The sequence below is a fragment of the Mobula hypostoma genome, chromosome 11 (genome assembly GCF_963921235.1).
Source record: "Mobula hypostoma chromosome 11, sMobHyp1.1, whole genome shotgun sequence".
NCBI lineage: Eukaryota > Metazoa > Chordata > Chondrichthyes > Myliobatiformes > Myliobatidae > Mobula > Mobula hypostoma.
Window position 1 is genome coordinate 103,265,660 of NC_086107.1, and position 26,457 is coordinate 103,292,116.

A 26,457-nucleotide genomic window follows, 5' to 3' on the forward strand; every position below is an offset into this window, starting at 1 on the left:
ATGTCAGAGAAATATATACAATATACATCCTGAAATGCTTTTTCTTCACGACCATCTATGAAAACAGAGGAGTGCCCCAAAGAATGAATGACAGTTAGATGTTAGAACCCCAAAGCTCCCCCCCAGTCCCCTCCCTCCCTGTGCGTAAGCGGCAACAAGCCGCTGGAATTAATTAGAATCATACTAGAATCTAATGATTCTTGAAAATTCATTACTAATGCCTCCTCAATCTCTTCAGCTACCTTCTTCAGAACCCTGGGGTAGTCTGGTCCAGGTGACCTATCCACCGTCAGACCTTCCAGCTTCTCCTTATACTTCAGCCCTCTGACACTCTTGAATTTCTGGCATTCAGCTCGTATCTTCCACCTGAAGACTGATGCAAAATACTTATTAATTTTGTCTGCCATTTTCTTGTCCCCCATCACTACCTCTCCAGCATCATTTTCCAGTGGTTCGATATCCACTCTCATCCCTCACCTCTCTTTTACTTTTTCTATATCTGAAAAAACTTTTGGTTCCTCTTTGATATTATTGACTAGCTTACCTTCATATTTCATCTTTTCACTCCGTATGACTTTTTTAGTTGCCTTCTGTTGGTTTTTAAAAGCTTCCCAATTCTCTAACCTCCCACTAATTTTTGCTATATTATATACCTTCCCTTTTGCTTTTACGCTGTCTTTAACTTCCCTTGCCTCATCCTGCCTTTAGAATACTTCTTCATCTTTGGGATGTATCTATCCTACATCTTCTGAATTGCCCCAGAAATCCAACCATGCTGTTCTGCCGTCATCCCTGTTAGTGTCCCCTTCCAATCAACTTTGTCCAGCTCCTCCCTCATGCCTTTGAAATCCCTTCACTCCACTGTAATACTGATGCATCTGACTCTATTTTCTCCCTCTCAAACTGCAGGGTGAATTCTAACATATTATGATTACTGTCTCCCAAGGGTTCCTTTACCTTAAGCTCCCTTATCAAATCAGGTTCATTTCACTATACCCAATCCCGAATTGCCTTCTTCCTAGTGGGGTCAACCACAAGCTGCTCGAAAAAGCCATCTTGTAGGCATTCTACACAATCCCTCTCTTAGGATCCAGCACCAACCTGATTTTCCCAATCTACCTGAATATTGAAATCCCCCAAAACTATCATAACAATGCCCTTAATACATGTCTTTTTCTATCTCCTGTTGCCATTTACACCCCACATCCTGGCTACTGTTTGGATGACTGTATATAACTCCCATCAGGATCTTTCTACCCTTGCAGTTTCTGAAGTCTACCCACAAAGATTCTACATCTTCTGATCCTATGTTAACTTTTCCTAATGTTTTGATTTCATTTTTTACCAAGAGAGCAGCAGTCTCCGCACACTCTATTAACTTTATCAACTGTTCTGCCTGATAAACAGAACAGTGTAATTGCAGGGGGTGAACAGAAATGGAAAGTACAGTAACTCCTGAGCAGGTCAGGCAGAGTCCACGGGGAGAGAGAGAGTTCGATGTTCAATGATCTTCCATCAAGAGGGGTATCCAGTTTGGAGAAGGTGTTAGAGGGAAAAAAGCAGAGAAGAGTGGACGGCAGGAAAGATTAAATGACATAAAGATTGCAGGGTGAGCAAAGATATTCATGCGGCAACAACTGACCTACTGGAGGAACTTAACGGGTCAAACATTATTCAAGTGGAAGGAAGATCATTCATGAACACAAGAGGTTAGATTAGATTAGATTATGAGGATACGCAGTCCTCTTTTATTGTCACTTAGTAATGCATGCATTAAGAAATGATACATTATTTCTTCCGGTGTGATATCACAGAAAGACAGGACAGACCAAGACTGAAAAACTAACAAAACCACATAATTATAACATATAGTTACAACAGTGCAACAATACCATAACTTGATGAAGAACAGGCCAAGGGAACAGTAAAAAAAAGTCCAAAGTCTCTCGGAAGTCCCACAACTCACGCAGACGGGAGAAGGAAGAAAACTCTCCCTGCCATGCCTGACCACAGTCCGACTCTAAGTCGTCTGAAAACGTCGAGCCTCTGATCAGCCCTCCGACACAGAGTACCGAGCACCATCCCCGCCGAACGCTTCGACCCCAGCCTCGGTCGCCAGCAGCAGGCAAAGCCGGGGATTTTGGGGCCTTCCCCTCCGGAGATTCTCGATCGCACAGTAGCAGCGGCAGCGAACCGGGCATTTCAGAAGTTTCTCCAGATGTTCCTCCGTGCTTCTCATGGCTGCCTCCATCAAATCAGGATTGTGCACAGCCCCTATTTAACAAATACGATATCATTTCACCGGAGAGCTGCGCAAGCTGATTCTGCAGATGCTGGAAATCTTGAGCAGCACACACGCACAAAATGATGGAGGAACTCAGCAGGTCAGGCAGCATCCATGGAGGGGAATAAACAGTCAACGTTTTGGGCCAAGACCCTTCACCAGGACTGGAAAGGAAGGGGGGGAAAAGCCAGAATGAGAAGGTGAGGGGAGGGGAAGGGATACAAGCGGCAGGTGATAGGGGAGACCAGGTGGGGGGGGGGTGGAATGAAGTAAGAAGCTGGGAGGTGATAGGTGGAAGAGGCTGACGAATGATAGGAGAGGAGAGTGGAAAGGGAAGGGGGGCAACTAGAGGGAGGTGATGGGCAGGTGAGGAGAAGAGAAGGGGTGAGAGGGGAGGCCAGAAAGGGGAATGGAATAATAGAGAAAGGGTAAGGAGGAGCAATTACAGAAAGTTGGAGAAATCAATGGTCATGCCGTCTGGTTGGAATACGAACCAGACAGTAGCCTCACCGCGGCAGTGGAGGAGGCCATGGTCCGACACGTCGGAATGGGAATGGGAAATAGAATTAAAATGGCTGGCCACCTGGTTGTGAAGCAGTTGAAAATATCTAGGCTTGTGAGCACAGGTCTTCCTCAGATTAGGAACACCCAACATGAGTATGGTCCATACAAACAAAGTAGTGTTTGGGAGACCAGGGAGACAAATTTGCTGGCTGTTGTGAGGCTACCAGCAGCTTCCATTGTGTGGGATCTTAGTTCACAATCGTATCTGAATGGTTGAACTACACACCCTGGTTTAACAAGACCAGGGTTTCTTAAACTTTTTTTATGCCACAGATCTCTTTGGCAGTCCAGTGAAGACAATAGACTCCTTCTCAGAATCATGTATTTAAATGTATAAAATAAAAACTTTAACAAACAGTAGAAATGACTCACCTCCATCTACGCATTGATCTACAGGCAATTGTGGAGAGGGGACACTGGAGAGTAACGTAGATGTCTGGGTCACGAACGTGATAACAGGCGACTTCACTGTTTGGTGGCTGAACGACTACCAGGCAGAGGGCTGCCCGATAGTTGGCCAGCTATGTCGCACAAGCATCTGCAGACAGGAGGACCGCGATCACGTTCGATCTAGCGGCAGGTCTATTAACTACCGTCATTTCTAAGTAGCAATGAGCGTGCTGTAAACAATATTTGTAACAACTGTAATGTGATATGAAACTATCTGTGATTTCTATTGGTGACAAAGTCACAAGTACCACTAATTCTACTGTGGTTTGTTGCCTACGTTCATAATTGAAGGAAAAGCTAAATTTCACTGAGAAGTTAGTGAAAATAAAGATGTAATTTTTTCCCCCATCCAAGTTCACGACCCTCTGGAATCTATCCAGGGACCTCAGGCTAAGATCCCCTGAACTAGACACTTCCCTGGTTGGCCTACGTTTTTATCCTAACATATTGCCAGACAGCCTCATTTCCACCTTGGGAACTGTTTGGGTTACGGACAGTTCTTAGGGAGAGAACCCTGTAGTTACTCAGCAAAGTTCTGTAGTCATAATCTGGACCTTACCGCACAGAGGGTCCAGAAAGAGTCAGGGATTTCCAAAGAAAATTGGTCAAGAACTTAAGCAGAAAAATGTGCAAGGCTATAGGGAAGAAACATAGACATCTTTACTTTTGTAATCAATCGTCTAGTAAAATTCAAATTTCAAAGTAATTTTTTAAAATCTAGGTACATATATGTCACCATATACAACCCTGGGATTCATTTTCTTGTGGGCATACTCAATAAATCTATAGAATAATCACCATAACAAAATTAATGAAAGACCACCCAACTAGGATGGGTCAGAGTGTAGGAGAGAACAAAATGCACAAATGCTAAAAGAAGAAATAAATAAATAAACAAACAAATAAACAGATAGATAAATAAATAAATAAGCAAGCAATAAATATCAAGAACATGAGATGAGGAGTCCTTGAAAGTTGACGAGTCCACAGGTTGTGTGAACATTTTAATGATGGGGCAGGTGAAGTTATCCTCTCTGGTTCAGGAGCCTGATGGCCGAGGGGTAATAACAGTTCCTGAACCTGGAGGTGTGAATTCTGAGGCTCCTGTACTTTCTTCCTGATGGCAGCAGCAAGGAGAGAGCATGTCCTGGGTGGTGGGGGTCCCTGAGGTTGGATGCTGCTTTCCAGGGAGGGCTTTACCTGCGACAGACTGGGCTGTATCCACTACTTTCTGTTGGATTTTCCGCAGAACGTCGCCGAGGGTCACCAGTGCTACCTTCCTAAACACCCCATCCACCCCGCACAGTCTCTCTTTTCCACGGGTGCTACAGTAACGTAGAGGTTAGCGGGGTCTTATTACAGCTCAGGGAGTTGGAGGTTCAGAGTTCAATCCTGGCATCCCCCGTAAGGAGTCTGTACGCCCAACTCGCCCTGTGGAATGCCTGGGTTTTCCCCGAGTGCTCTGGTTTCCTCCCACAGTCCAAAGAGCTTAATTGTAAATTATGTCATTGTAAGTTGCCCCATGATTAGGTTAGGGTTAAATCACAGTTGTTGGAGGTTGCACAAAACGAACCCTCTCAGTGTGCACTCGAAACGGGAAGCAGGTCGGAAACTGTAAAACAGAAAGTTAGTGATCAGAGAGAATTTAAACTATAACACACCGCCCAGTTAAAAGACAGGAAACAGATGTCATAATACTTGATGGGTGAGTGGTGAGTGGTCTAGGATTCTTGTGGCTGAGTCAGATATTAAAGTCTGTGCCTGGGTTATCTAACATGTTCGTCCATGGCCTCCAGCCTGATAATGGCATGAACATCGATTTCTCCTTCCTGTTAAACAAACTTTCCCTCCCTCTCCCCTCTACTATTCCCCACTCTCGCCTCTTACCTCTCCTCAACCTGCCTATTGCCTCCCCCTGGTGACCCTCCTCCTTCCCTTTCGCTCATTGTCCACTCTCCTCTCCTATCAGATTCCTTCACCTTTCCAACCCACCTGACTTCACCTATCACCTTCTAGCTATCTGGCAAGTGTGAATTGTGACAAGATGTTTTCTGGCAAAAGTGTACTTAGAAAGTGGGAGACCTTCACAAATGAAATTTTGAGAACTGCCTGTCAGAATGCAAGGTAAAGATAACAAGTGGACTGATTGACTGGATGGACATGGGCTCATTAAGGATAGTCAACGTGGCTTTGTGTGTGTTAGGTCTAATCAGTCTTACAGTTTTTCGATGAAGTTACCACAAAAGTGGATCAAGTCAAGTCAAGTCACTTTTTATTGTCATTTCAACCATTACTGCTGGTACAGAACACGGTAAAAATGAGACAACGTTTTCCAGGACCATGGTACTACATGAAACAATACAAAAACCACACTGAACTACGTAAGCAAAAAACACAAAAACTACACTAGACTACAGACCTATGGATGCTGTCTAAGTTGCATGCCATCTTGGACAATGTCTCCCATCCACTACATAATGTACTGGTTGGGCACAGGAGTACATTCAGCCAGAGACTCATTCCACCGAGATGCAGCACAGAGCGTCATAGGAAGTCATTCCTGCCTGTGGCCATCAAACTTTACAACTCCTCCCTTGGAGGGTCAGACACCCTGAGCCAATAGGCTGGTTCTGGACTTATTTCATAATTTACTGGCATAATTTACATATTACTATTTAAATATTTATGGTTCTATTACTATTTATTACTTATGGTGCAACTGTAACGAAAACCAATTTCCCCCGGGATCAATAAAGTATGACTATGACTAGACCTATCCAGGACTGGATAAGGTGCACAAAACAGTACAGTCACTACAACAAATAATAAACAAGACAGTAGGCACAGCACAGGGAATAGTAGGTTGGTGTCAAGCCAGGCTCTGGGTATCGAGAAGGCATGATGGTGGATGTTACTGCCTTTAATAGACTTTAATAAGTCATTTGACAAGGTCCCGCACGGGAGGTTGGTCAAGGAGGTTCAGTCACTCGGCATTCAAGATGAGGTAGTAAATTGGATTAGACATTGGCTTTGAGGGAGAAGCCACAGAGTGTTCGTTGATGGTTGCCTCTGACTGGAGGCCTGTGAGGTGAAGTGCCTCAGGGATCGGTGCTGGGTCCTTTACTGTTTGTCATCTATATCAACGATCTGGGTGATAATGTGACTAACTGGATCAGCAAATTTGTGGATGGGGGTGTAGTGGGCAGTGAGGAAGGCTATCGTGGCTTGCAGAGGGATCAGTTGGAAAAAAGGACTGAAAATGGAAGATGGAATTTAATGCAGACAAGTGCGAGGTTTTGCACTTTGGGAGGATCAACCAGGGTAGGTCTTACACAGTGAACGGTAGGGCACTGAGGAGTCCGGTAAAACAATGGAATCTGGGAATACAGGTCCATAATTCATTGGAAGTGGTGTCTCAGGTAGATAGGGTCGCAAAGAAAGCTTTTGGCACATTGGCCTTCGTAAATCTGTGTACTGAGTACAGGAGATGGGATGTTATGTTGAAGTTGTATAAGACATTGGTGAGACCAAATTTGGTGTGTTGTGTGCAGTTTTTGGTCACCTAGCTACAGAAAGGATGAAAATAAGGTTGACAGAATACAGAGAAAATTTACAAGGATGTTACCATGTCTGGAGGACCTGAGTTATATGGAAAGATTGAATGGTTTAGGATTGTATTCTTTAGAACATAGAAAATTGAGAGGAGATTTGATAAAGTTATATAAAATTATGAGGGGTATAAACAGAGTTAATGCAAACAGGCTTTCTGAGTGAGACTACAACCAGAAGTCATGGGTTAAGGGTGAAAGGTGAGAAGTTAAGGGGAACATGAGGGGAAACTTCTTCACTCAGAGGGCCGTGTGAGTGTGGAATGATCCGGTAGCACAGGGGGTCCATGCGAGCTCGATTTCAATGTTTAACAGAAGTTTCGATAGGTACATGGATAGTAGGGGTATGGAGGGCTATGATCCCGGTGCAGGTCGATGGGAGGAGGCAGTTAAAATGGTTTCAGCATGGACTAGATGGGCTGAAGGACCTGTTTCTGTGCTGTGCTCCTCTCATGGCTCTGTGACTCTATTCATCTCCATAGATGCTGCCTGACCTGCTGAGTTCCTCCAGTATCTTATGCGTGTTTCTCTAGACTTCAGGCACCTTTGGAATCTCTTGCGTTCCAGTTTTCCTCCGTCATCCTAACTGGCCGCTGTAGATTGCCCCCAGTGTTTAGGTGAGGGGTAGATTGATGGGAGCGTGAGGTGAAGACGGGTGGTTGATGGTCAGATGGTTGAAGGGTATGTTTCTGTGCTGCACCTCGCTGTCACTCTGTGACCCACCGGCCAGTGCTTGGCAACGGGAACATCATTTTACCCACTATGCCCCTCCCATCACGGGGCCAGACAGCCTGCTTGAAGAGGGAGGAGAGGCGTGAGAGTGGGAGTGGAAGCTGGAAGGTAGGTACAACGTGAGTGTGAGTCACTGGCGTGGAGAATGGGACTGTAGGGAAATGTCTCGGATGGAATAGCTGCGGTGGGAGTGGGTACGGTCTCACTGGGCTGAATGGGGCCATCGGCCTAGGGGAGCCCTGGGGTGGGGCAGTGAGTGTAGAGCGATCCGCCGTGCACACTCTTGGCTGAGGAACGGGGATCTGGCATTGGTGCCGAAGTAACCAGAAACCACGTCACAACCAGCGAGAGCCGCAGAGTGATGGAGTCAGAATCAGAATGAAGTTTAATGTCACTGGCATGTGTCCTGTGTTATGTTGTTTTGTGGCAGCAGTAATATTGCAATGCACAATTAAAATTCTATTAAGTTAGTGCAAAAAAGAAAGAAAAAAATAGTGCACTTGGGTTCAATGTCCATTCAGAAATCTTGCAGCAGTGGGGAAGAAGCTGTTCCTAAGATACCGAGTGTGTACCTGCAGGCTCCTGGACCTCCTTCCTGATGGTAACGATGAGAAGAGGGCACGTCCTGGGTGATGGGGGCCCTGAATGCTGGATGCTGCCTTTTTGAGGCATCGCCTTTTGAAGATGCCCTGAACGCCAGATGTGCCCATGATGGAGTGGGCTGAGTTTACAAACTTCCTGCAGCTTTTTTCTTTTCCTGCGCAGTGGCCCGCCCCTCCATTCCAGACAGTGATGCAACCAGTTAGAATGCCCTCCACAGTACATCTGTAGACATTCACTGGAATCTTTAAACAACACACATAAAAGTTGCTGGTGAATGCAGCAGGCCAGGCGGCATCTCTAGGAAGAGGTACAGTCGACGTTTCAGGCCAAGACCCTCTGTCAGAACTAACTGAAGGAAGAGCTAGTAAGAGATTTGAAAGTGGGAGGGGGAGGGGGAGATCTGAAATGATAGGAGAAGACAGGAGGGGGAGGGATGGAGCCAAGAGCTGGACAGGTGATTGGCAAAAGGGATACGAGAGGATCATGGGACAGGAGGCCCAGGGAGAAGGAGAAAGGGGGAGGAGGGGAAGCCCAGAGGATGGGCAAAGGCTATAGTCAGAGGAGAGAGAGAGAAAGAATGTGTGTATATAAATAAATAACGGATGGGGTACGAAGGGGAGGTGGGGCATTAGTGGAAGTTTGAGAAGTCAATGTTCATGCCATCAGGTTGGAGGCTACCCAGATGGAATATAAGGTGTGGTTCCTCCAACCTGAGTGTGGCTTCATCTTTACAGTAGAGAAGGCCGTATCAGACATATCAGAATGGGAATGGGACGTGGAATTAAAATGTGTGGCAGATATATAAGACATGTGTTGCTTGAAATTCCAGCATCTGCAGATTTCCTCGTGTTTGCACTGGAATCTTTGTTGACATATCAAGTAATTGCATCACTATGTCGGGCCCAAGATAGATCCTCAGAGACGTTGACACCCAGGAAGTTGAAACCGCTCACCTTTTGCACTGCTGACCCCTCGAAAAGGACTGGTGTGTGTTCCCACGACTTCCCCTTCCTGATGTCCACGATCAGTTCCTTGGTCTCACTGACATCGAGTGTGAGGTTGTTGTTGTGACACTACTCGACCAGCTGATCTATCTCGCTCTCGTATGCTTTCTCGTCACAATCTGAAATTCTGCCAACAATAGTTATCGGCAGATCTATAGATGGCGTTTGAGCTGTGCCTAGCCACTAGTCGTGGGTGCAGAGAGAGTAGAGCACTGGACTAAGCATGCATCCCTGAGGCGCGCCAGTGCTGACTGTCAGCAAGGAGGAGATGTTATTTGCAATGTGCACTGACTAAGGGAGGTCATGGATCCAGATGCAGAGGGAGGTCAGAGGCTCAGGTTTTGGAGCGTGTTGATAGAGAGATGCAGCATATGGAAACAGACCTTTTTGCCCACTGAGTCTCTGCTGACCATCAATCACCCATTTTTACACCAATCGTACCCTAACCCATCTTACTCTGCCCACAATCACTTCGTTATGATCTTGGACTTTCTAGTTTCCCTGCTCTGCACTTACACTTTATTCTGCATTGTTATTGTCTACCTTGTTCTCGGTCAATGCTCTGTGCAATGGTCTGGTCTGTATTATCAGTGTGTAAGACAAACTTCTCACTATATCTCAGTTCATGTGACAATAATAAACCAATACCTACACCTGTGGCCGGCTGGTGGCCCGGTTCGAATCCAGCCAGCTCCCCTGGCACGCTTTCCGTCCGTGACGGGTTCAGTGTCGAGCTAGCAACTCGACCTTGTAAAAAAAGAAATTGCCTGCTACAGAAACATCAACAGCAAAAAGTTGATGGCCTATGCTCCCTGTGAGTTTAAAAGGCAATTTTAAAAGGAGCTTGAAGACTCGTACGGCCAGATTTCGGAACAGCTTCTTTCCAACTGTGATAAGACTGCTGAATGGATCCTGACCCGGATCTGGGCCGTACCCTCCAAATATCCGGACCTGCCTCTCGGTTTTTTTGCACTACCTTACTTTCCATTTTTCTATTTTCTATTTATGTTTTATAATTTAAATTTTTAATATTTACTAATTTTAACTATTTTTAATATTTTAAATATTTAATATTTGTGATCCAGGGAGTGTGAAGCGCAGAATCAAATATCGCTGTGATGATTGTATGTTCTAGCACCAATTGTTTGGCGACAATGAAGTATAAAGTATTTCCTTCCTTTCCTATACCTATGAGTTGAACCACTGGTCCCACCAGTCACCCACCAGCACCTGACCCCTTGCGGCTGACCATATCCAAAGAAATAGGTGCGGGAGAAGATCATTCGGCCCCTTGATTCTACTCCACCAAATATGGCCGATCAGGTGGCTCGACCCACTGGGTTACTCCAGCAGATTGGTCATTGCTCCGGATTCCAGTCTCCACAGCTAATCCAATCCCAGACTTCCCCACCTCACCCTCAGCTCTTGTAAGAAGGAAGCTCGGCAGCTCCTGAAACATTCCGGGCGGCTCATTGGCTGATCCCGTGGCCCTCCCCTTGACCATTCAGTCCCATAACCCTCCATTCCTTTAGTCTCCAAAACCCCATCAACCCCAAACCTTGAACATAAAAAACAGGATCTTAAAGAATAAGGAAAGATTGGATTGGTGTAGGGTGATGCAACTGATGGTTGATTTTCTCTCGATGGGCGCAGAAGGGTCTGTTCTGTGCTGTATGTGGGCGCCACAGGAGCGTAGCCCTTGGTGTGATGCTACTATGGCTCCCAGTATTCCGGAGTTCAGAGTTCAATTCCGGTACAGTCTCCGGTACGTTTTCCCTGTGACTGTGTGGCCATCCTCCCGGTGTTCCGGTTTCCTCCCACAGTCCACAAACGTACCGGTAGGTAGGTTAATTGATCATTGTAAGTTGTCCGTTAAGTTGGTGGGCTGCTGGGTGTTGCAGCTCATTGGGCCAACAGGGCCTGTTCCGTGCTGTATCTCTAAATCAAAATATAAATCTCTTTGTGAACCTCAGATATTCATTCAGAGCCTTCTGAGATCTTCCACGATTTATAATGTTTAGGTAAAGAAATCCTCTTCTTCGTCTCAGTCCTAAATTGACTCTTGAAGATTGACGCACAAAATGGCGGAGGAACGCAGCAGGTCGGGCAGCCTCTGTGGAGAGAAGTCAAAGGTCAATCAGAATTCTGGCTGTACATTTTCCTCCACAGATGCTGCCTGAACCTCTGAGTTCCTCTGGCGTCTTGTGCGTTACTCCAGATTTTCCAGCATCTACAGAATCTCCTGCGTCTGTTTTACTCAAAATTTATTGAACTTTAAGAAAGTTTATGCTTTTTACGGATTAAGTATCAACTTTATTCACCATATGCATTCGCATATATTAGGAATTTTCCATGGTGTATTAGTCAGGTCATGTGATGTGCAAAATAAAACAGCGTTCAACAATTATAAAGATGAAGTGTTGTGACACTTAACACAGAAGAACGTTCAACAATGATAAAGAATAATCTGTAAAGTATAAAGGTAGAGGGTAAAATAGATAAGGAATAAAATATGTATACATACATACAGTAAATGCCCACACGTACAGTATTTACAATGGAAACATCATTTTAAAGAGTTTTGGTTTCAGATCCTCTAATCAAAGGAAGTAATCTTTCAGCTCCACCCTGTACACTCTCTATAGAAGTCTGCGTACTGGGGTGGGGTCATTGGTGTATAGCCGCGTGGGCTCAGGCAGGTCGGGACCCATGGAGCTGGGGGATTCATAGCAGACCAGTCACAGACCGCAGTTACCGTGGCACCAGCAGTGAATGACCCCTGAACGTTCACTCGGCGTCTCTGAGACCAAAAGGCTGATGACCTGTACAGGCAGGCACTCCAGACACCCAGGCAAAGGAGCCAAGGTTTCTTTAATGACTAGATTTAATGACCATGTCTTACTATAGACACGTTAAAATTGGACCTTGATATCTCTATATACCTTTCCTACTCCCTCTCCCTCCCCTACCCTCCCCCACCCCCTCCACAGCCCTCCCCTCCCCTCTCCCTATCTCCCCCTCCCTCTATCTCCTCTCTCTCCCCCCTATTTCCATCTCTCTCCTTCTGCCTGTCTTACTACAGTCTCTTTATAAACCTTTCCATACTTGCTCCTCTAAAAGTCCCTCTTCCCCTCTTCCTAAATGTCTCCCTTGAGCACTTCTCCCCATCACCGCTGCTTAGTGTGGCCGAGGTTGAGGGTCCGGGCCCAAGGACTGACGGCCTACCCTGGGGTTGGAGAGGTGTGCGCGTGCGTGCGTGTGCGCGAGTGTGTGTGTGTGTGTGTGTGTGTGTGTGTGTGTGCGTGCGTGTGCGCGAGTGTGTGTGTGCGTGCGCGTGCGTGTGTGTGAGTGTGTGTGTGTGAGTGTGCGAGTGTGTGCGAGTGTGTGTGTGTGCGAGTGTGTGTGTGTGCGTGTGAGTGTGTGCGAGTGTGTGTGTGCGAGTGTGTGTGTGTGCGAGTGTGTGTGTGAGTGTGTGTGTGAGTGTGTGCGAGTGTGTGTGTGCAAGTGTGTGTGTGTGCGAGTGTGTGTGTCTGTGTGTGTGTGTGCGCGTGAGTGTGTGTGTGCAAGTGTGTGTGTGTGTGTGCGAGTGTGTGTGTGTGTGCGAGTGTGTGTGTGTGTGTGCGAGTGTGTGTGTGTGCGAGTGTGTGTGCGAGTGTGTGTGTCTGTGTGTGTGCGAGTGTGTGTGTGTGTGTGTGCGAGTGTGTGTGTGTGCGAGTGTGTGTGTCTGTGTGTGTGTGCGCGCGAGTGTGTGTGCGAGTGTGTGTGTGTGTGTGCGAGTGTGTGTGTGCGCGAGTGTGTGTGTGTGTGCGAGTGTGTGTGTGTGTGTGCGAGTGTGTGTGTGTGTGTGTCTGTGCGAGTGTGTGTGTCTGTGTGTGTGTGCGCGCGAGTGTGTGTGTGCGAGTGTGTGTGTGTGTGTGTGTGCGAGTGTGTGTGTGTGCGAGTGTGTGTGTGCGCACGAGTGTGTGTGTGCGTGCGCGTGCATGTGTGTGTGTGTGCACGCGCGAGAGTGTGTGTGTGTGTGTGTCTGTGTGTGTGTGTGTGTGTGTGTGTCTGTGTGTGTGTGTGTGTGTAGGGGTGGGGAAGAGGCTTATGGTCTTGTTTCGTTTCTGTTGATGCTGCCTGTGTTGTGTCTGGCGCCAGAGCGTGCAGCGACACTCGCAGGCTGCCCCCAGCACATCCCCGGGCATGTTGGTTGTTAATGCAAAGGACGCATTTCACCGTAGGTCTGCGATGTAGATGTGATAAGCGAATCTGAGTCTGAACGTCACTCCCTGTTTATTTGCACCCGTTTCCTTGTCTGCAGCTACTCCTGTATTTGGCCGACTCTGTCCTTTGCCCCCTTCCTGTATCTCCCGTTACGTTTCTGTTGGTTTGTTCTGTACTTCAAATGGGTTCCTCCATCATTTTGTGGGTGTTGCTTTGGATTTCCAACATCTGCAGACTTTTTTCGTGTTTATCTGTCCCTATAGCTTTCAGTCGACATGAATGCCTGGACATTTGCCAAATTCCCTCACTTGTGTCCGTTTCTTTGTCTCTATGTCTCTTTCCTTCTCTGGCTATTTCTGCTTGTATCTGTCAAACTGCCTCCACAATCCATCAGTTTATCTATGTAGGTCTGCCTGGTGTACCGTCTATCCCTAATGACAATTGCACCTCTCTGTGTCTGTCTGCATGCCACTCCCTCTGTACCCCTGGTCTAGACATTCGGCCGGGGTCTCTGCTGCCATTTGTTTCCCTCCGGCTGTTTCGTGTCACCTCCAGGGGTTAAAGGCATTTGCCGCAGCCAAGGTTGATCGGTCCGTAGATAGGGGAGGGCCGGAGAATTTCTTCTGCAGCACACATTTGAATAAACAGACGCAGCCTTGAGAGAAATCTGGCCTCACTTCACCAGCTGAATCACACTCGTCCTTTTGTCCTTTCTCAGTATTTCTTTGTTTCTCATTCTCCCTCGTTTCTGTCACTTTGTTCTGTTCTCTGGGCTCTCCCTCCCTCTTTAATATTTTCCCTCTCTATTTGTTTGTTCTCTGCATTTATAACAGTCTCTTATATCTTGTTCTTTGTGTCTCACTGATTCTCTCTCTCTCTCCCATACGTACACACATTGTGTCTCATTTCATCAGGTAATTTTTCTGACTTTCTCTATCTCTCTCGCTCTCTCTTTTTCTCTATCTCTCTCTTACTCTCTCTCCCTTTCTATTCCTCACTGCATCCTGGTCGTTTGTGTCTTTTCTTCCTTTCTCTACACCTACTCTCTGCCTCTCTCCCCTACACCCAGTCTCTCTCTGCTTTGAGAATACTTGCTGAAGATTTACATTCTTGCATCTTACATTCCTTCCTCAGTAAAGGTACATGGTTTGTTTATTTATTTATAGAGATACAGCATGGAATAGGCCCTTCCGATCCTTTGAACCGTCCCACTCAGCAATCCCCCAATTTAATCCGAGCCTAATCGCAACGACCAATTAACCCACCAACTGGTCCATCTTTGGACTGTGGTAGGAAACCGGAGCACGCAGATACAGGGAGATTACGGGCAGCGGCGGGAATTGAACTCTGGTCTCCTGTACTGTAAACCGTTGTGCTAACCACTAGGCTACCATGCCCCATCCCCTATCCCTTGCTTGGTCCCACCACCCAGACCCACTCTCCTCCACTGTAATGCATTCTTGAGAGAAGTTCGGTGTTGGGACAATAAGAGTATTGAGGAGAGGTCTGGAATGGTTCAGCAGCCAATCCTCCATGTAAGAATGTTGAAAATGAGAAAACAAATTATTCGAGGCAGGAGGCCAAGAATGAAACCTCTGGGAATTGACCCAGCCAGAGCTAACTCCTGAAATAACTGGAGATAATTACCAACATATTTTACAGATTTTGAGCCCAGGGCTTGTGGTGGCACGGGAGAACTGATTCCTCTCACTTCTGGGGGTTGAAAGACAGTGTGGGCTTGGTGAGAATGTGAAGGATCTCAACCTCACGGACACGTAGCCAGCACTGTCTGCCCCGCTCACCTCGTCTGCCAAAACTGAAGCTGTGAATCTTGTCATAGAGTCTCTGGGACATACAACACGGCAACAGGCCCTGCAGCCTAACCCTAACGTCCGTGCCGAGTGTGATACCCATCTCAACCAGTCCTATTTGTCCCTGTTTGTCTCATATCCCTCCACACCTTTCCTCCCCATGTCCCTGTCCAAGTGTCTTTTAAACGTTGTTATCGCACTTGCCTCACCACTTCCTCCAGCAGCTTGTTCCGTAAATAGATCACCCTTTGTGTGAAGAGGTTGCTCTTCAAGCCTCTTCTAAATGTTTCCCTTCTCACCTTTAACCTATGCCCTCTGGTTTTTGATTCCATTTCTCTGGGAAAATGCAAGTACGATGAAAGCACAGAAGCCTGCCCCTCTACTCCCTTACGAGTCTGCAAAGACTCGGCAGGACCTCTAAAACTCTGACAAACTTCTACGGATGTGTGGTGGAGAGTATATTGACTGGCTGCATCACAGGCTGGCATGGAAACGCCAATGCCCTTGAACGGAAAATCCAACAGAAAGTAGTGGTTAGGCCCAGTCCATCACGGGCAAGGACCTCCCCCACCACTGAACACATCTAGACAGAGCATTGTGGCAGGAAAGCAGCATCCATCATCAATGGCCCCATCACCCAGGACTACTTTGTACTTTATTGTCGCCAAACAATTGATACTAGAACGTACAATCATCACAGCAATATTTGATTCTGCGCTTCCCACTCCCTGGAATACAAATATTAAATATTAAAAATAGTTAAAATTAGTAAATATTAAAAATTTAAATTATAAATCATAAATAGCAAATAGAAAAATAGGAAGTTAAGGTAGTGCAAAAAAACCGAGAGGCAGGTCTGGACATTTAGAGGGTTCGGCCCAGATCCAGGTCAGGATCCGTTCAGCAGTCTTATCACAGTTGGAAAGAAGCTGTCCCCAAATCTGGCCGTACGAGTCTTCAAGCTCCTGAGCCTCCTCCCAGAGGGAAGAGGGATGAAAAGTGTGTTGGCTGGGTGGGTCGTGTCCTTGATTATCCTGGCAGCACTGCTCCAACAGCGTGCGGTGTAAAGTGAGTCCACGGACGGAAGATTGGTTTGTGTGATGTGCTGGGCTGTGTTCACGATCTTCTGCAGCTTCTTCCGGTCTTGGACAGGACAACTTCCATACCAGGTTGTGATGCACCCTAGAAGAGTGCTTTCTACGGTGCATCTATAAAAATTAGTGAGGGTTTTGGGGGACATGCTGTCTCTTCACTGCTGCCATCAGGAAGAAGGTACAGGAGCCTCAGGACTCACACCAACAGGTTCAGGAACAGCTATTACCCCTCAACCATCAGGCTCTTGAACCAAAGGGGAATAATTTCACTCGCCCCATCACTGAAATGTCCCACAACCTATGGACTCACTTTCAAGGACTCTTCATCTCATGTTCTCGATATTTATTGCTTATTTATTTACTTTTATTTTTTTTTAATTTTTGTATTTGAACAGCTTATGTCTTTAGCACACTATTGCACAACACTCATGTTGGTGTGGTCTTTCATTGATTCTATTGTTTAGATCTATCTCTCTGTCTCCACCTCTATATCTATCTATCTCTATCTCTCTATCTCTTACTCTCTCTATTTATCTCTATCTGTCTCCGTCTATTTTTATTGTAACTTGTAGTAATTTGTTACATCTCGCTGCCACAAAACAACAAAGTTCAGGGCATATATCGGTGATAACAAACCTGATTCGGATTCTGATCCATGAAAAGGGATCACGAGCACACTGGTCAATAATGGTTACCCGTGCTTCCCCAGGAGTGGTTCATTGATATAATTTTAAGTATTTTACATACCTGAATACCAACTGTTGTCAGACCTCAAGACTTTCAGAAACACGGCATTATAGAAAACCTGGGACCACAGTGAATAAAAACAAAGAATATTGGAAACACTCAGCAGGTCAGGGAGCATCTTTAGAAATAACAAAACAGTTACTGTTTCGGGTCGCCAACTTTCAACAGTTCTGCTTACTTCGCTCGGAACTTGGGGACGCAGCCTCAAGATTCGGGGAGTAGATTTAGGAAGAAGAGGAGGAGGAACTGCCTTGCTTTTTCCCACCGTCTAGGGAATGTGTGGAATTCCCTGCCCCGGGAACAGTACAGGCTACCTCATTAAATAGATCTAAGACACAGTCAGATAGATTCTGGCACAGTAAAAGGGAATTAAAGTTTATGGGGAAAAGTCAGCAGATGGAGTTGAGTCCACGTCAGATCAGCTACGATCTTATTGCATGGTGGAGCAGGTTCAATGGGCCAGATGTTCTACTCATGCACTGATATACTATGTTCTTATTTTTTTGCTGAGTTATTTCTGGCAGTTTATTTCGGTTTTCCAGCATCTGCAGTTTTCTGAGTGGGGCAATTGCGCCTCCTGGTGGCCACCTCTGGAAGAGAAGTGCAAGGAAGTTAAATTTCTTCCCACTGTGTGTCTGCGGGACAAGCAAGCAGAGAAAACAGATCAAGTGGGATTCTAACACTGCCTCCTTTTGTTTTACAGACAGAAATCCGCTTAAAGCACCATGTCGTCAGAGCAGAGCGAGACATCACCCTCACAGCCACCTCACTTGCCTCGAGCACAGGTGTCCCCTCCTTTACTCTACTGCCGTGACAGTCCCAAAACTTGGGAGCGCAACAACTCTCTCCTGGGGGACCTGCCCAGTCCTCTCCCCACCAAACGCACCCGTACCTACTCTGCGTAAGTATTCCCGCTCTGTCACGGCTTCCTGTGAGGTTAATAATGATCACATTCTCACCAGATCCTGGAGAGGTTTGGGTCAAACGGGTCATCAAATCTGCGTGAAGTTTGCACATTTCCTCTGGGAGTTCTGGTTTCCTCCCACATCCCGTACCAGTTTGTAGCTCAGTTGGTTACTTTGTTTATTTATTGAGACCCTTCGAGCCACACCACCCAATTTAATCCTAGCCTAATCACAGGACAATTTACAATGACTGGGAAGAATGTACAAACTCCTTACAGGCAGTGGTGGGAATTGAACCTGGGGCACCTGCACTGTAAACCGTTGTGCTAACCACTACGCTACGATGGTACCAGTAAGTTGTTGCAGGTGTATTTATGCCTTTCTATAGTTCTATATACTTCTGTCAGGCCTCCCCATAACCTCCAATGAAAACAGTTAATGTTTGTCCCATTTTCCCTTATTGCTAATGCTCTCTAATCCAGACAACATCCTGGTGAACCTCATCTGAGTTCTTCCAAATCCTCCACATCCCCCCCCCCCCCAGTAATGCGGAGGCCAGAAATACTCCAAATGAGGCCTGACCCAACTTTTGGACTGCTGCAATGTATTAGTGTAGTTAAGTCCACAGTGGCTAGCACAGCGAGTGTGGGCTGATTGGCCTATCCCGTGCAGTCTTACTCCACATCTGGAGGTCTGCATACACCTGAACCTCTTTATTTAGGGCAGGCTCTACTCTCTGGTGAAGGATTGGTATTGATCTTATCGAAGCAGAAGATCCTCTGCTGACTTACGAGGGTCGATGCTTCTGAGGATGTTACCCACTGTGGGGGTTTCTAGAGCTGGCAGATTCACCTCAGATGGGCTGAGGAGGGATTCCTTCTATTGAAGCATTGACCCACCAGAGTTCAGGAGGCTGGGTCAACGGCACTGTCAATCTGTTCCCACTCCTCGTCAACACTGAGGCAAAATGAGCTCAGAGTTCAGATAATGACCTCACTGAATTCTTGGGCTCTCTCCCCATCCCTTCTTTCTCCCTGGTCCCCTCTCTTTCCCCTTCTCCCCCTCTCTCTTATCTAACCTAGTCCATTTGCCCACGTTTGGCCCATATCCCTCAAAACCTATCCTATCCATGTACCTCTTCATATACCTTTTAAATATTGTTAATGTAACTGCTTCAGCCATTTCCTCTGGCACCTCATATACTGTCCCGATCTGTTCACCTACTGGTGAAAAGTACCTGCTCAGCTTTCTATTAAATCTTTTCAGTCTCACATTAAACCTGTGCCTTCTAGTTCCTGATTCCCCACCCTGGGAAAATGGCTGTCTGCATTCACCCTATCTGTACCCTGGCTATATCTTTGTGCGTCAGACTTTTGCACAGTACTGTAGTAATTTTATGTATTGCACTGTACTGTTGATGCCAAAAAAAATCAAATTTCATAACATATATGAGTGATGATAAACCTGATTCCAATACGGGTCTTTATTGTGGACTGAGAGTGGGAAGGGGGCAGGGAGAGGGGAACCATGGTTAGGAAAAGCGGGAGGGAGTGGGAAGCACCAGAGAGACATTCTGTAATCATCAATAAATCAGTTGTTTGGAATCAAATGACCTTGCCTGGAGTCTCAGAGCTGGGTGTGTCTGCACCTGCACCCCCAAGCCCCCGCCTCTGGCACCCCTTCTCTGCCACCTGTCCCATGCCCCTCCCATGGTGCCACTCTCATCATTCCCAAGATCCTTTGCTCCCACCAGATTTACAAACTCGCTCTGCGCTCCATGTTGACAAATTCAGTACTGTGCAAGTCTTAGGCATCCAATCTATCTATCGAAGACTTTTTTTTGCACAGTACTGTACAAGATCACCCTCAGCCTTCTATTCTCCAATAAGTAGGCTGTAAACATGCTCAACCCCCTCTATAACTCAGTTCCTTTAGTCCTGACAACATCCTTGTAAATCTTTACACTCCCCATCTTAAAGACATCCTTCCTAAAGCAAGGTGACCAAAACTGAGCACAATATTCCACGTGGAGCCTTACCCCCATATTGTACATCTGCAACATAACATCCCAGTTCTATGCACAGTGAGGGCCAGTGTGCCAAAAGCCTTCTTCATCACCCTGTCCACCTACGACTCCACTTCCACGGACTGTATCTGACTCCTGCTCCCACTTTTATTAACTTCCTTCAGAAGGCAAATGGAAAAGTACTTGGAAGGGCAAAATGTTGCAGATCTGGGGAATGTGCAGGGAAGAGGGAATTATTGGGTTGATCGTCAAAGGAGCTAGCATTGGTCCATTGGGCCGAATGGCCTGCTCAGCTGTGGTCAACTGTAACCTTTATCTGTATGTTTGTCTCTCAGTGATCTGGATGGCATTGTTCTGTGCGCTTGTCTGAGTTTACCACCCTGTTTCTCCTCTTCCAGCTCCGCCCGGGCAACTCTTGGCCCCATCTCCAAGGGCAAGTGCAAGTGCTTCTCCAGGTCACAGGGTCACGGGTTCATCACCCCCTCGGATGGGAAGGAGGATATCTTTGTGCACATCTCTGAGTGAGTGGTCACAGTGTCTCTTCGGAATGAAATGGCATCCTCAAAGCAGAGCGCTCGCGGGCTGATGCACGCCGGGTGGGAGCCGGGAAGTTCAAGTGAAGATTTGCCACTTCCACAGGCAGACGTACCTGAGGCATACATGCTATGAAGATTAGCTTTTTGCAGACGTATGATAACGTAAACTCAAATTAATTGTGCACAAAATAAGCAACAAAATAGATAATAACCAACTAGTGAGGGGGAGAAAAAGAAATGTTTCCAAGTCAGTGTTAGGGATATTCAGGTGAGTTCAGGACTCTGCTGGCAATGGGGAAGAGGTTTCTGTTGAAGTGTTGAGGTGCTGGTGCTCAGGCTCCTGTATCTCCTGCCTGATGACAGCATCGAAAAGAGGGCCTGGCCAGAGCAGGTGTGTGTGTCCGTAATGATGGATGTTGCCTTCCTGAGGAATCCCCTCTTGAGGATGTCCTCATGGTGGAGAAGACTGTGCCCATGATGGAACTTGCCGAGTCCATCTCATTCTGCAGCCTCCTGTGTTCCTGAGCTTTGGATTTCCCATACCAGGCCGTGACGTAACCAGTCAGGGTGCTCTCCACTCTGCCTCCGTACGTCTTCAACGGCACGCCAAAGCAACACACACACACACACACACACGAGATGCTGGAGGAACTCAGCAGGCCAGGCAGCATCTATGTGAAAGAATAGAGTCGCCATTTTGGGGCCGAGACCCTTCGTCAGGACCGTCCGGAACAGGTTGGTCTAAGAACCCGCTGGTTGTCGGGAAGTAGCCATGCCTGAAGTTGGTGGTGTGGAACTTGAGGTCTCTGTACCCCCTGCCCAAAGGTAGTAGCAAGATGGTGGGGATCCTTGATAGATGACGCCTTCTTGAGGCTGTCAGCGCTGGAGAGGGCTGAGAGGAAGAACGGTCATCAGTGGAAGGAGGAGCTGGGAAATTCCATGGGTCAGATGAACTTTCTCCTCCTCCTTTCTCATCCTCTACAGTGAGTATGAAGGAAGCGCAGGAAGTTTACGAAACTTTTAGTTGTGAGCGTACTTCTTACTTGTAGTATTGATCATGCAGGAAGGTGAGGTAGGCTTGGAGGTGCAGATGGACTATTGCTGCTTCTAAGTTCTTGATTTCGCATCAGGATTCATCTGGCTTTGAGTAACCCAGCTCCTCGTGCCCCCCCCCCCGCTCACCACCCCGCCGATTACCTCAGGGCTGAACGCGCTGACACTAACTCTTCCGCTTTTCTGTCCTCAGCATCGAGGGGGAGTACGTGCCGGTGGAAGGAGATGAAGTCACGTACAAGGTGTGCGCCGTCCCGCCCAAGAACATAAAGTTCCAGGCCGTCGAGGTGGTCATCACCCACCTGGCCCCGGGAACCAAGCACGAGACCTGGTCTGGGCAGATCATCGACTCCTGAGGCAGCGGGCAGGCACTGGGAGCAGGTTGGGATCTGAAGGTCTGAAAGACTGGCTCCTCCATCAACAGGACTTTTTAAACAGCAAATCGACACAAAATTAATTGTGGGGAGAATATGTGATTTGTGAGTTGTGTATTGTAATAGACTTTACAGGTTATGGTTTAAAAAAAGGATTATATATAACACAAAGCTATAGGCTAGGGAAGGGGGTGTGAGAATGGCTTTATCTCTCATCTTTAACCATATTGCTCCTGCCGGCTCCTCCGAATAGGCCCCAAGGCTAATAAATTCTACTTAATTAAGGCAGAATCTACTTTGTTTCCCGGTGGAGGGTTCGTTTCAACTTTAAGGTAGCTCTCCTGCTGCCTGGAAGCATTGGACCAGGAGTTGGTCTTTGAGCCCCACCAGACCAGACATGAGATGGTGGTCGAAAGATGTCTTCATCTCCCTGTCCTGGTCCTCGTTGTCAAAGAGTGATGTGTATATCCCAGCACTGTGAAACTTTCAGTCTGTCCTTTCTGGCCCCTGCAACTTTAGGGATAACGATCTGCTGGTTTCTATTTGTCCGTGCATGAAGCCCTTTCTCAGTTGAATGACCCCATTCCAAGGATTTTGTTCAAGCAGAAATAGTTTCCATCCATTTACCCCATTGAATCCCTTAATCAACCCGAAATCAGACCATCCCTAAATCTGCCAAAATCTTAGCAGAATCAGGAAATCTGCTTGCGTAGTACCACACTTCTTTAGCATCCCGCAGCCGAAAGTCTGTTTCTTCTTCCTCTCCCTCCGCAGGAGCGAAACACAATAGCAACATTTCCCATGGAAAGAGAAACAGTTAATGGTTCAGGCCTGGGACCTTTCATCAGAACTGATTGAGTGGTTAAGGGTCCCAAACCGTGTAACGTTAAAGATTCCTCTCTCCACAGATGCTGCCTGACTTGCTGAGATTTTCCTTTTCTTTTACTTTGGCTTTCTGGTGTTAGAGAGATTCATTTTTCAGGAGTTGTTTCTCATTATTACATTCAAATTGGGGGTTTGACCAGAGGGAGTCACCCTCGAGTTCAGATACCAGGCCACAGGGTATAAAATAATTTCCTGTACAATGTCTCCAATTCGCTCACCCCAGGCCCCATCGCCCTGCCTATTTCCTGTCCACCCTCTGCTGCATTTGTCTATCGCCTGACCCCTCCTCCTATTGGTCCTGCACTGTTCCCATCTCCCTTCCTTGATTCCATGCCTTCCCTTCCCGATCAGATTCCATCATCTTCAGCCTCTTGTTACCTCCCAGCCTCTGTCACTATGTCCACTCTTCCTTCCTCCATCTGCCTCTCACCCTTCTCACCTGAATCACCCCACCCCCTCCCCTTACCCTTATGTACTGTCCACCTCCCCCTCGTGTGGCGCGTGGCTAGTGGTTAGGGCGTTGGACTAGCGATCTGCGGGTCGTGAGTTCGAGCCCCAGCCGGGGCAGCGTGTTGTGTCCCTGAGCAAGGCACTTAACCACACAATGCTCCAGTCCACCCAGCTGCGAATGGGTACCGGCAAAATGCTGGGGGTCAAACTCACGAAAGACTGGCATCCTATCGGGGGGGGGGGGAGTCTCGTACTCTCAATCGCTTCACGCCATGGAAACCGGCATAAACACTGGCCTGATGAGCTTAAAAGGCTCGGGACAGCCTTTAACTAACCTCCCCCTCTATCTCTCATACAAGGTAAATGGTCTCGACCCGAAACGTCCATTGCCCATTCCCCTCCACAGATGCTGCCTGGTCTGCTGAGTTCCTCCTGCATTTTTGTTTGCACTCTAGATTCTGGCATCTGCAGTCTTGTGTGTCTGTATTCCATTTTGTGGGGCGGGGGTCAGACCATACTGTCTTGAGTTTTCCTGTCGAATGACCTTCCCGGGACAACAGGCCTCACCAGGTTAATCAACTCTTTATCGCCTCCATCCACCTCTATCCACCTAGTCAAAATTCCAATTCTCTGAGGTTTAACCTATCTTCTTCTTTCCTTCGCCTGGATGTTCCCAATATTACTCGTCTGAATTCCGGGGGGAATTGGGTCTGGGGTCACCAGCTGCCCTGAGCCAGTCCTGCTGCAGCTCACCTGGACTTTGAAGCAATTGCTTTTCCTGTTGTCTGATGGGACCAGGGATTCACAGGGATTTAGGCACTTTATTCGACCAGGAATTCAGGCACTTTATGGGACCAGGGATCCAGCCACTTCGTCCCACAACAATTTTGTGGGACTTGGTTGCCGTTCAGCCCTTGCCTCCCAGTTTCTGTCGAACAGGGACAGCAAGCTGGCACAGCTGGCACCGCTGCCTTGCAGCCCCAGGAGACCCAGGTTCAATCCAGACCTCGGGCACTGTCTGGGTGGAGTTTGCACGCTCTCCCTGTGACCACGTGGGTCACCCCTGGGTGCTCCAATTCCTTCCAGCGATGTGCAGGTTGGCAGGTTAATGAGCTAGTGGGTGGAAGAATCAGGGGGAGCTGACGGGTGAGGCGGAGGAATATGAGAGAAGATGATTTGGATGGAGCCATTACGGGAGCCGGGCGATGGAACAACACCCCTCCCTGCACAAAGCTGCCCCTTTGTCCTCTCGTTGGACGGCTGGAGGGGAAGTTAATCTGTTCATTACCCAATCTACATCACAGTTCCCTCACCAGGCAGCACGGTAGCATGGTGGTTAGCACAACGGTTTACAGTACAGGTGACCTGGGTTCAATTCCCACCACTGCCCGCAAGGAGTTTGTATGTTTCCCTCTGGGTGCTCCAGTTTCCTCCCACAGTCCAAAGTTGGTAGTTGGTTAATTGGTCATTGTAAATTGTCCTGTGATTAGGTTAGGATTAAATCAGAGGATTGCTGGGCGGAGTATCCCAGCAATGTGGGGGTGGAGGATCACATCTGGGTCACTCTTCAGAGATCCTGATCTCCACTGTTGTCTGTTGTATTTGCATCTCCACCGTGAACCAGGTCAGCCTAGTATAAGTAAGTGAATAAAATGGAATTAATGTAGGGTTAGTGTAAATGAATGCTCAAGGGGTTAGTATGTACTCAGAGGGCAGAAGGGCCTGTTTCTTTGTGTAGGACTCTCTGTATGATGCCAAGAGAGGTCGCTTGAGAGGATTGAGTCTGTGTTTATCAAGGGACTCTCAGTAAGTGGGAAAGTTAGGGTTACTGGGTCAATTTACTCCAGAATCTTGAGTTGCGTTGCTTACCGTGCGCCTCGGTGAACTTAAAGATCAAGAGATCCCATGGCTCATTTTCCAGTCTGTGTACGGAGAGCTCGATAAGGATCTCCCCCACCCCCCACCACACACACACACACACACTCCAGTCGCCTCTGAGGTTCCGGTAGGGATCAGGACTGCCGACTCCATCTCACCCCTCAACTGGACTGAGGTCACCGAGAGTGACCGGTTTCCATGGCAACTGGGTGGGCGGATGGGCAGACCAGAGGAGAGCGATGGAAGTTAACCGGGGAGGAGGTGGGTTGTGGGGGCAGTTGTACTGAGGGACTGAAGGTTAACCCGATTATCGACGAGTAGCACGAATCATTATCATTTCCGGCACTGCTCCGCACGATGTTTTGGCTTTATTACAGCTGCACCTTCCTTTTTGTGAGTCGAATAGAGCTGATTTCCATTGTGACCGCTCGCCACGAACTCTGATGTTGAGACTGATTAAAACCAGTGATGGATCTCTAGAGAGTGATGGTTTTGCTGGCAATAAATACCAATAAAACACAATGGCGCCCATGTTGTGGTCTATTAATTCTCTCGCCTGGATCTTCCGATGACATGTCCAAGTGGCAGAACTGAAGTGAAGCCAGCATGGCTAATACAGGTTGGATTAAACTGCCCTCTGGGGTGTTCCCTCTGGTACTACGAGTTGCGGCCAACTATAGAGCTTTATTTAAATTCTTCCCCCTCCCACACTTCTTGTGAGGTGGGCAGAGGTTCAAAGGCACAGTGTGGCACTCGAGCACAACTATCTCTGCCAGTGGTCCAGCGCAGGACTAAAGGCTGATTTATACTTCTGCGTTACCTCGATGCGGTAAACTTCGCAAGCGACTGACGCACGTTGTGAGCATTTATACTTGTGCGTCACTCTGCAATTCGCGCACGTCACGCATGCGCACACACCTGCCTGTGCAAGGCCATGGCTTCACGGTCATGGTAGTCTTTCTTGGGGTAAACAAGAAGCAAGCGTCTTTTTTTGTAAAAGCGAAACGTGTCCTTCATAATTTCAGAGGTCTGTAAAGTTTCATGGAGCCAGAGTTCCTTCCCTGCCCTTCAGTTGCCCAGTGGGAAACTACTGCAGCGTAGGAGGAAATGCGATGCTACCAAGCGGACCAATCACAGTTGTTGCGGTCTGCATTGCTGCGACGCATAGTTACATTTTGGGAGAGGTGCACGTCAGGCTACGGCGTAGGGTTCCACATCGGCTCTGCGTAGGGTTCACGGCAACGCAG

At 47.5% G+C, this 26,457-nt stretch overlaps 1 protein-coding gene across 1 annotated transcript in view; it reads left to right on the forward strand.

The window, feature by feature from the left end:
• Positions 1-25,734, forward strand: part of LOC134354036 (cold shock domain-containing protein C2-like) — a 63,158-nt gene extending 37,424 nt beyond the window's left edge. The window contains exons 2-4 of the mRNA XM_063062715.1: positions 17,807-18,004; positions 20,433-20,555; positions 21,817-25,734. Coding sequence (XP_062918785.1) covers positions 17,829-18,004; positions 20,433-20,555; positions 21,817-21,979 — 462 coding nt within the window. The 5' untranslated portion in view covers positions 17,807-17,828 and the 3' untranslated portion in view covers positions 21,980-25,734. The remainder of the gene's footprint in view (positions 1-17,806; positions 18,005-20,432; positions 20,556-21,816) is intronic.
• Positions 25,735-26,457: the final 723 nt, after the last annotated feature.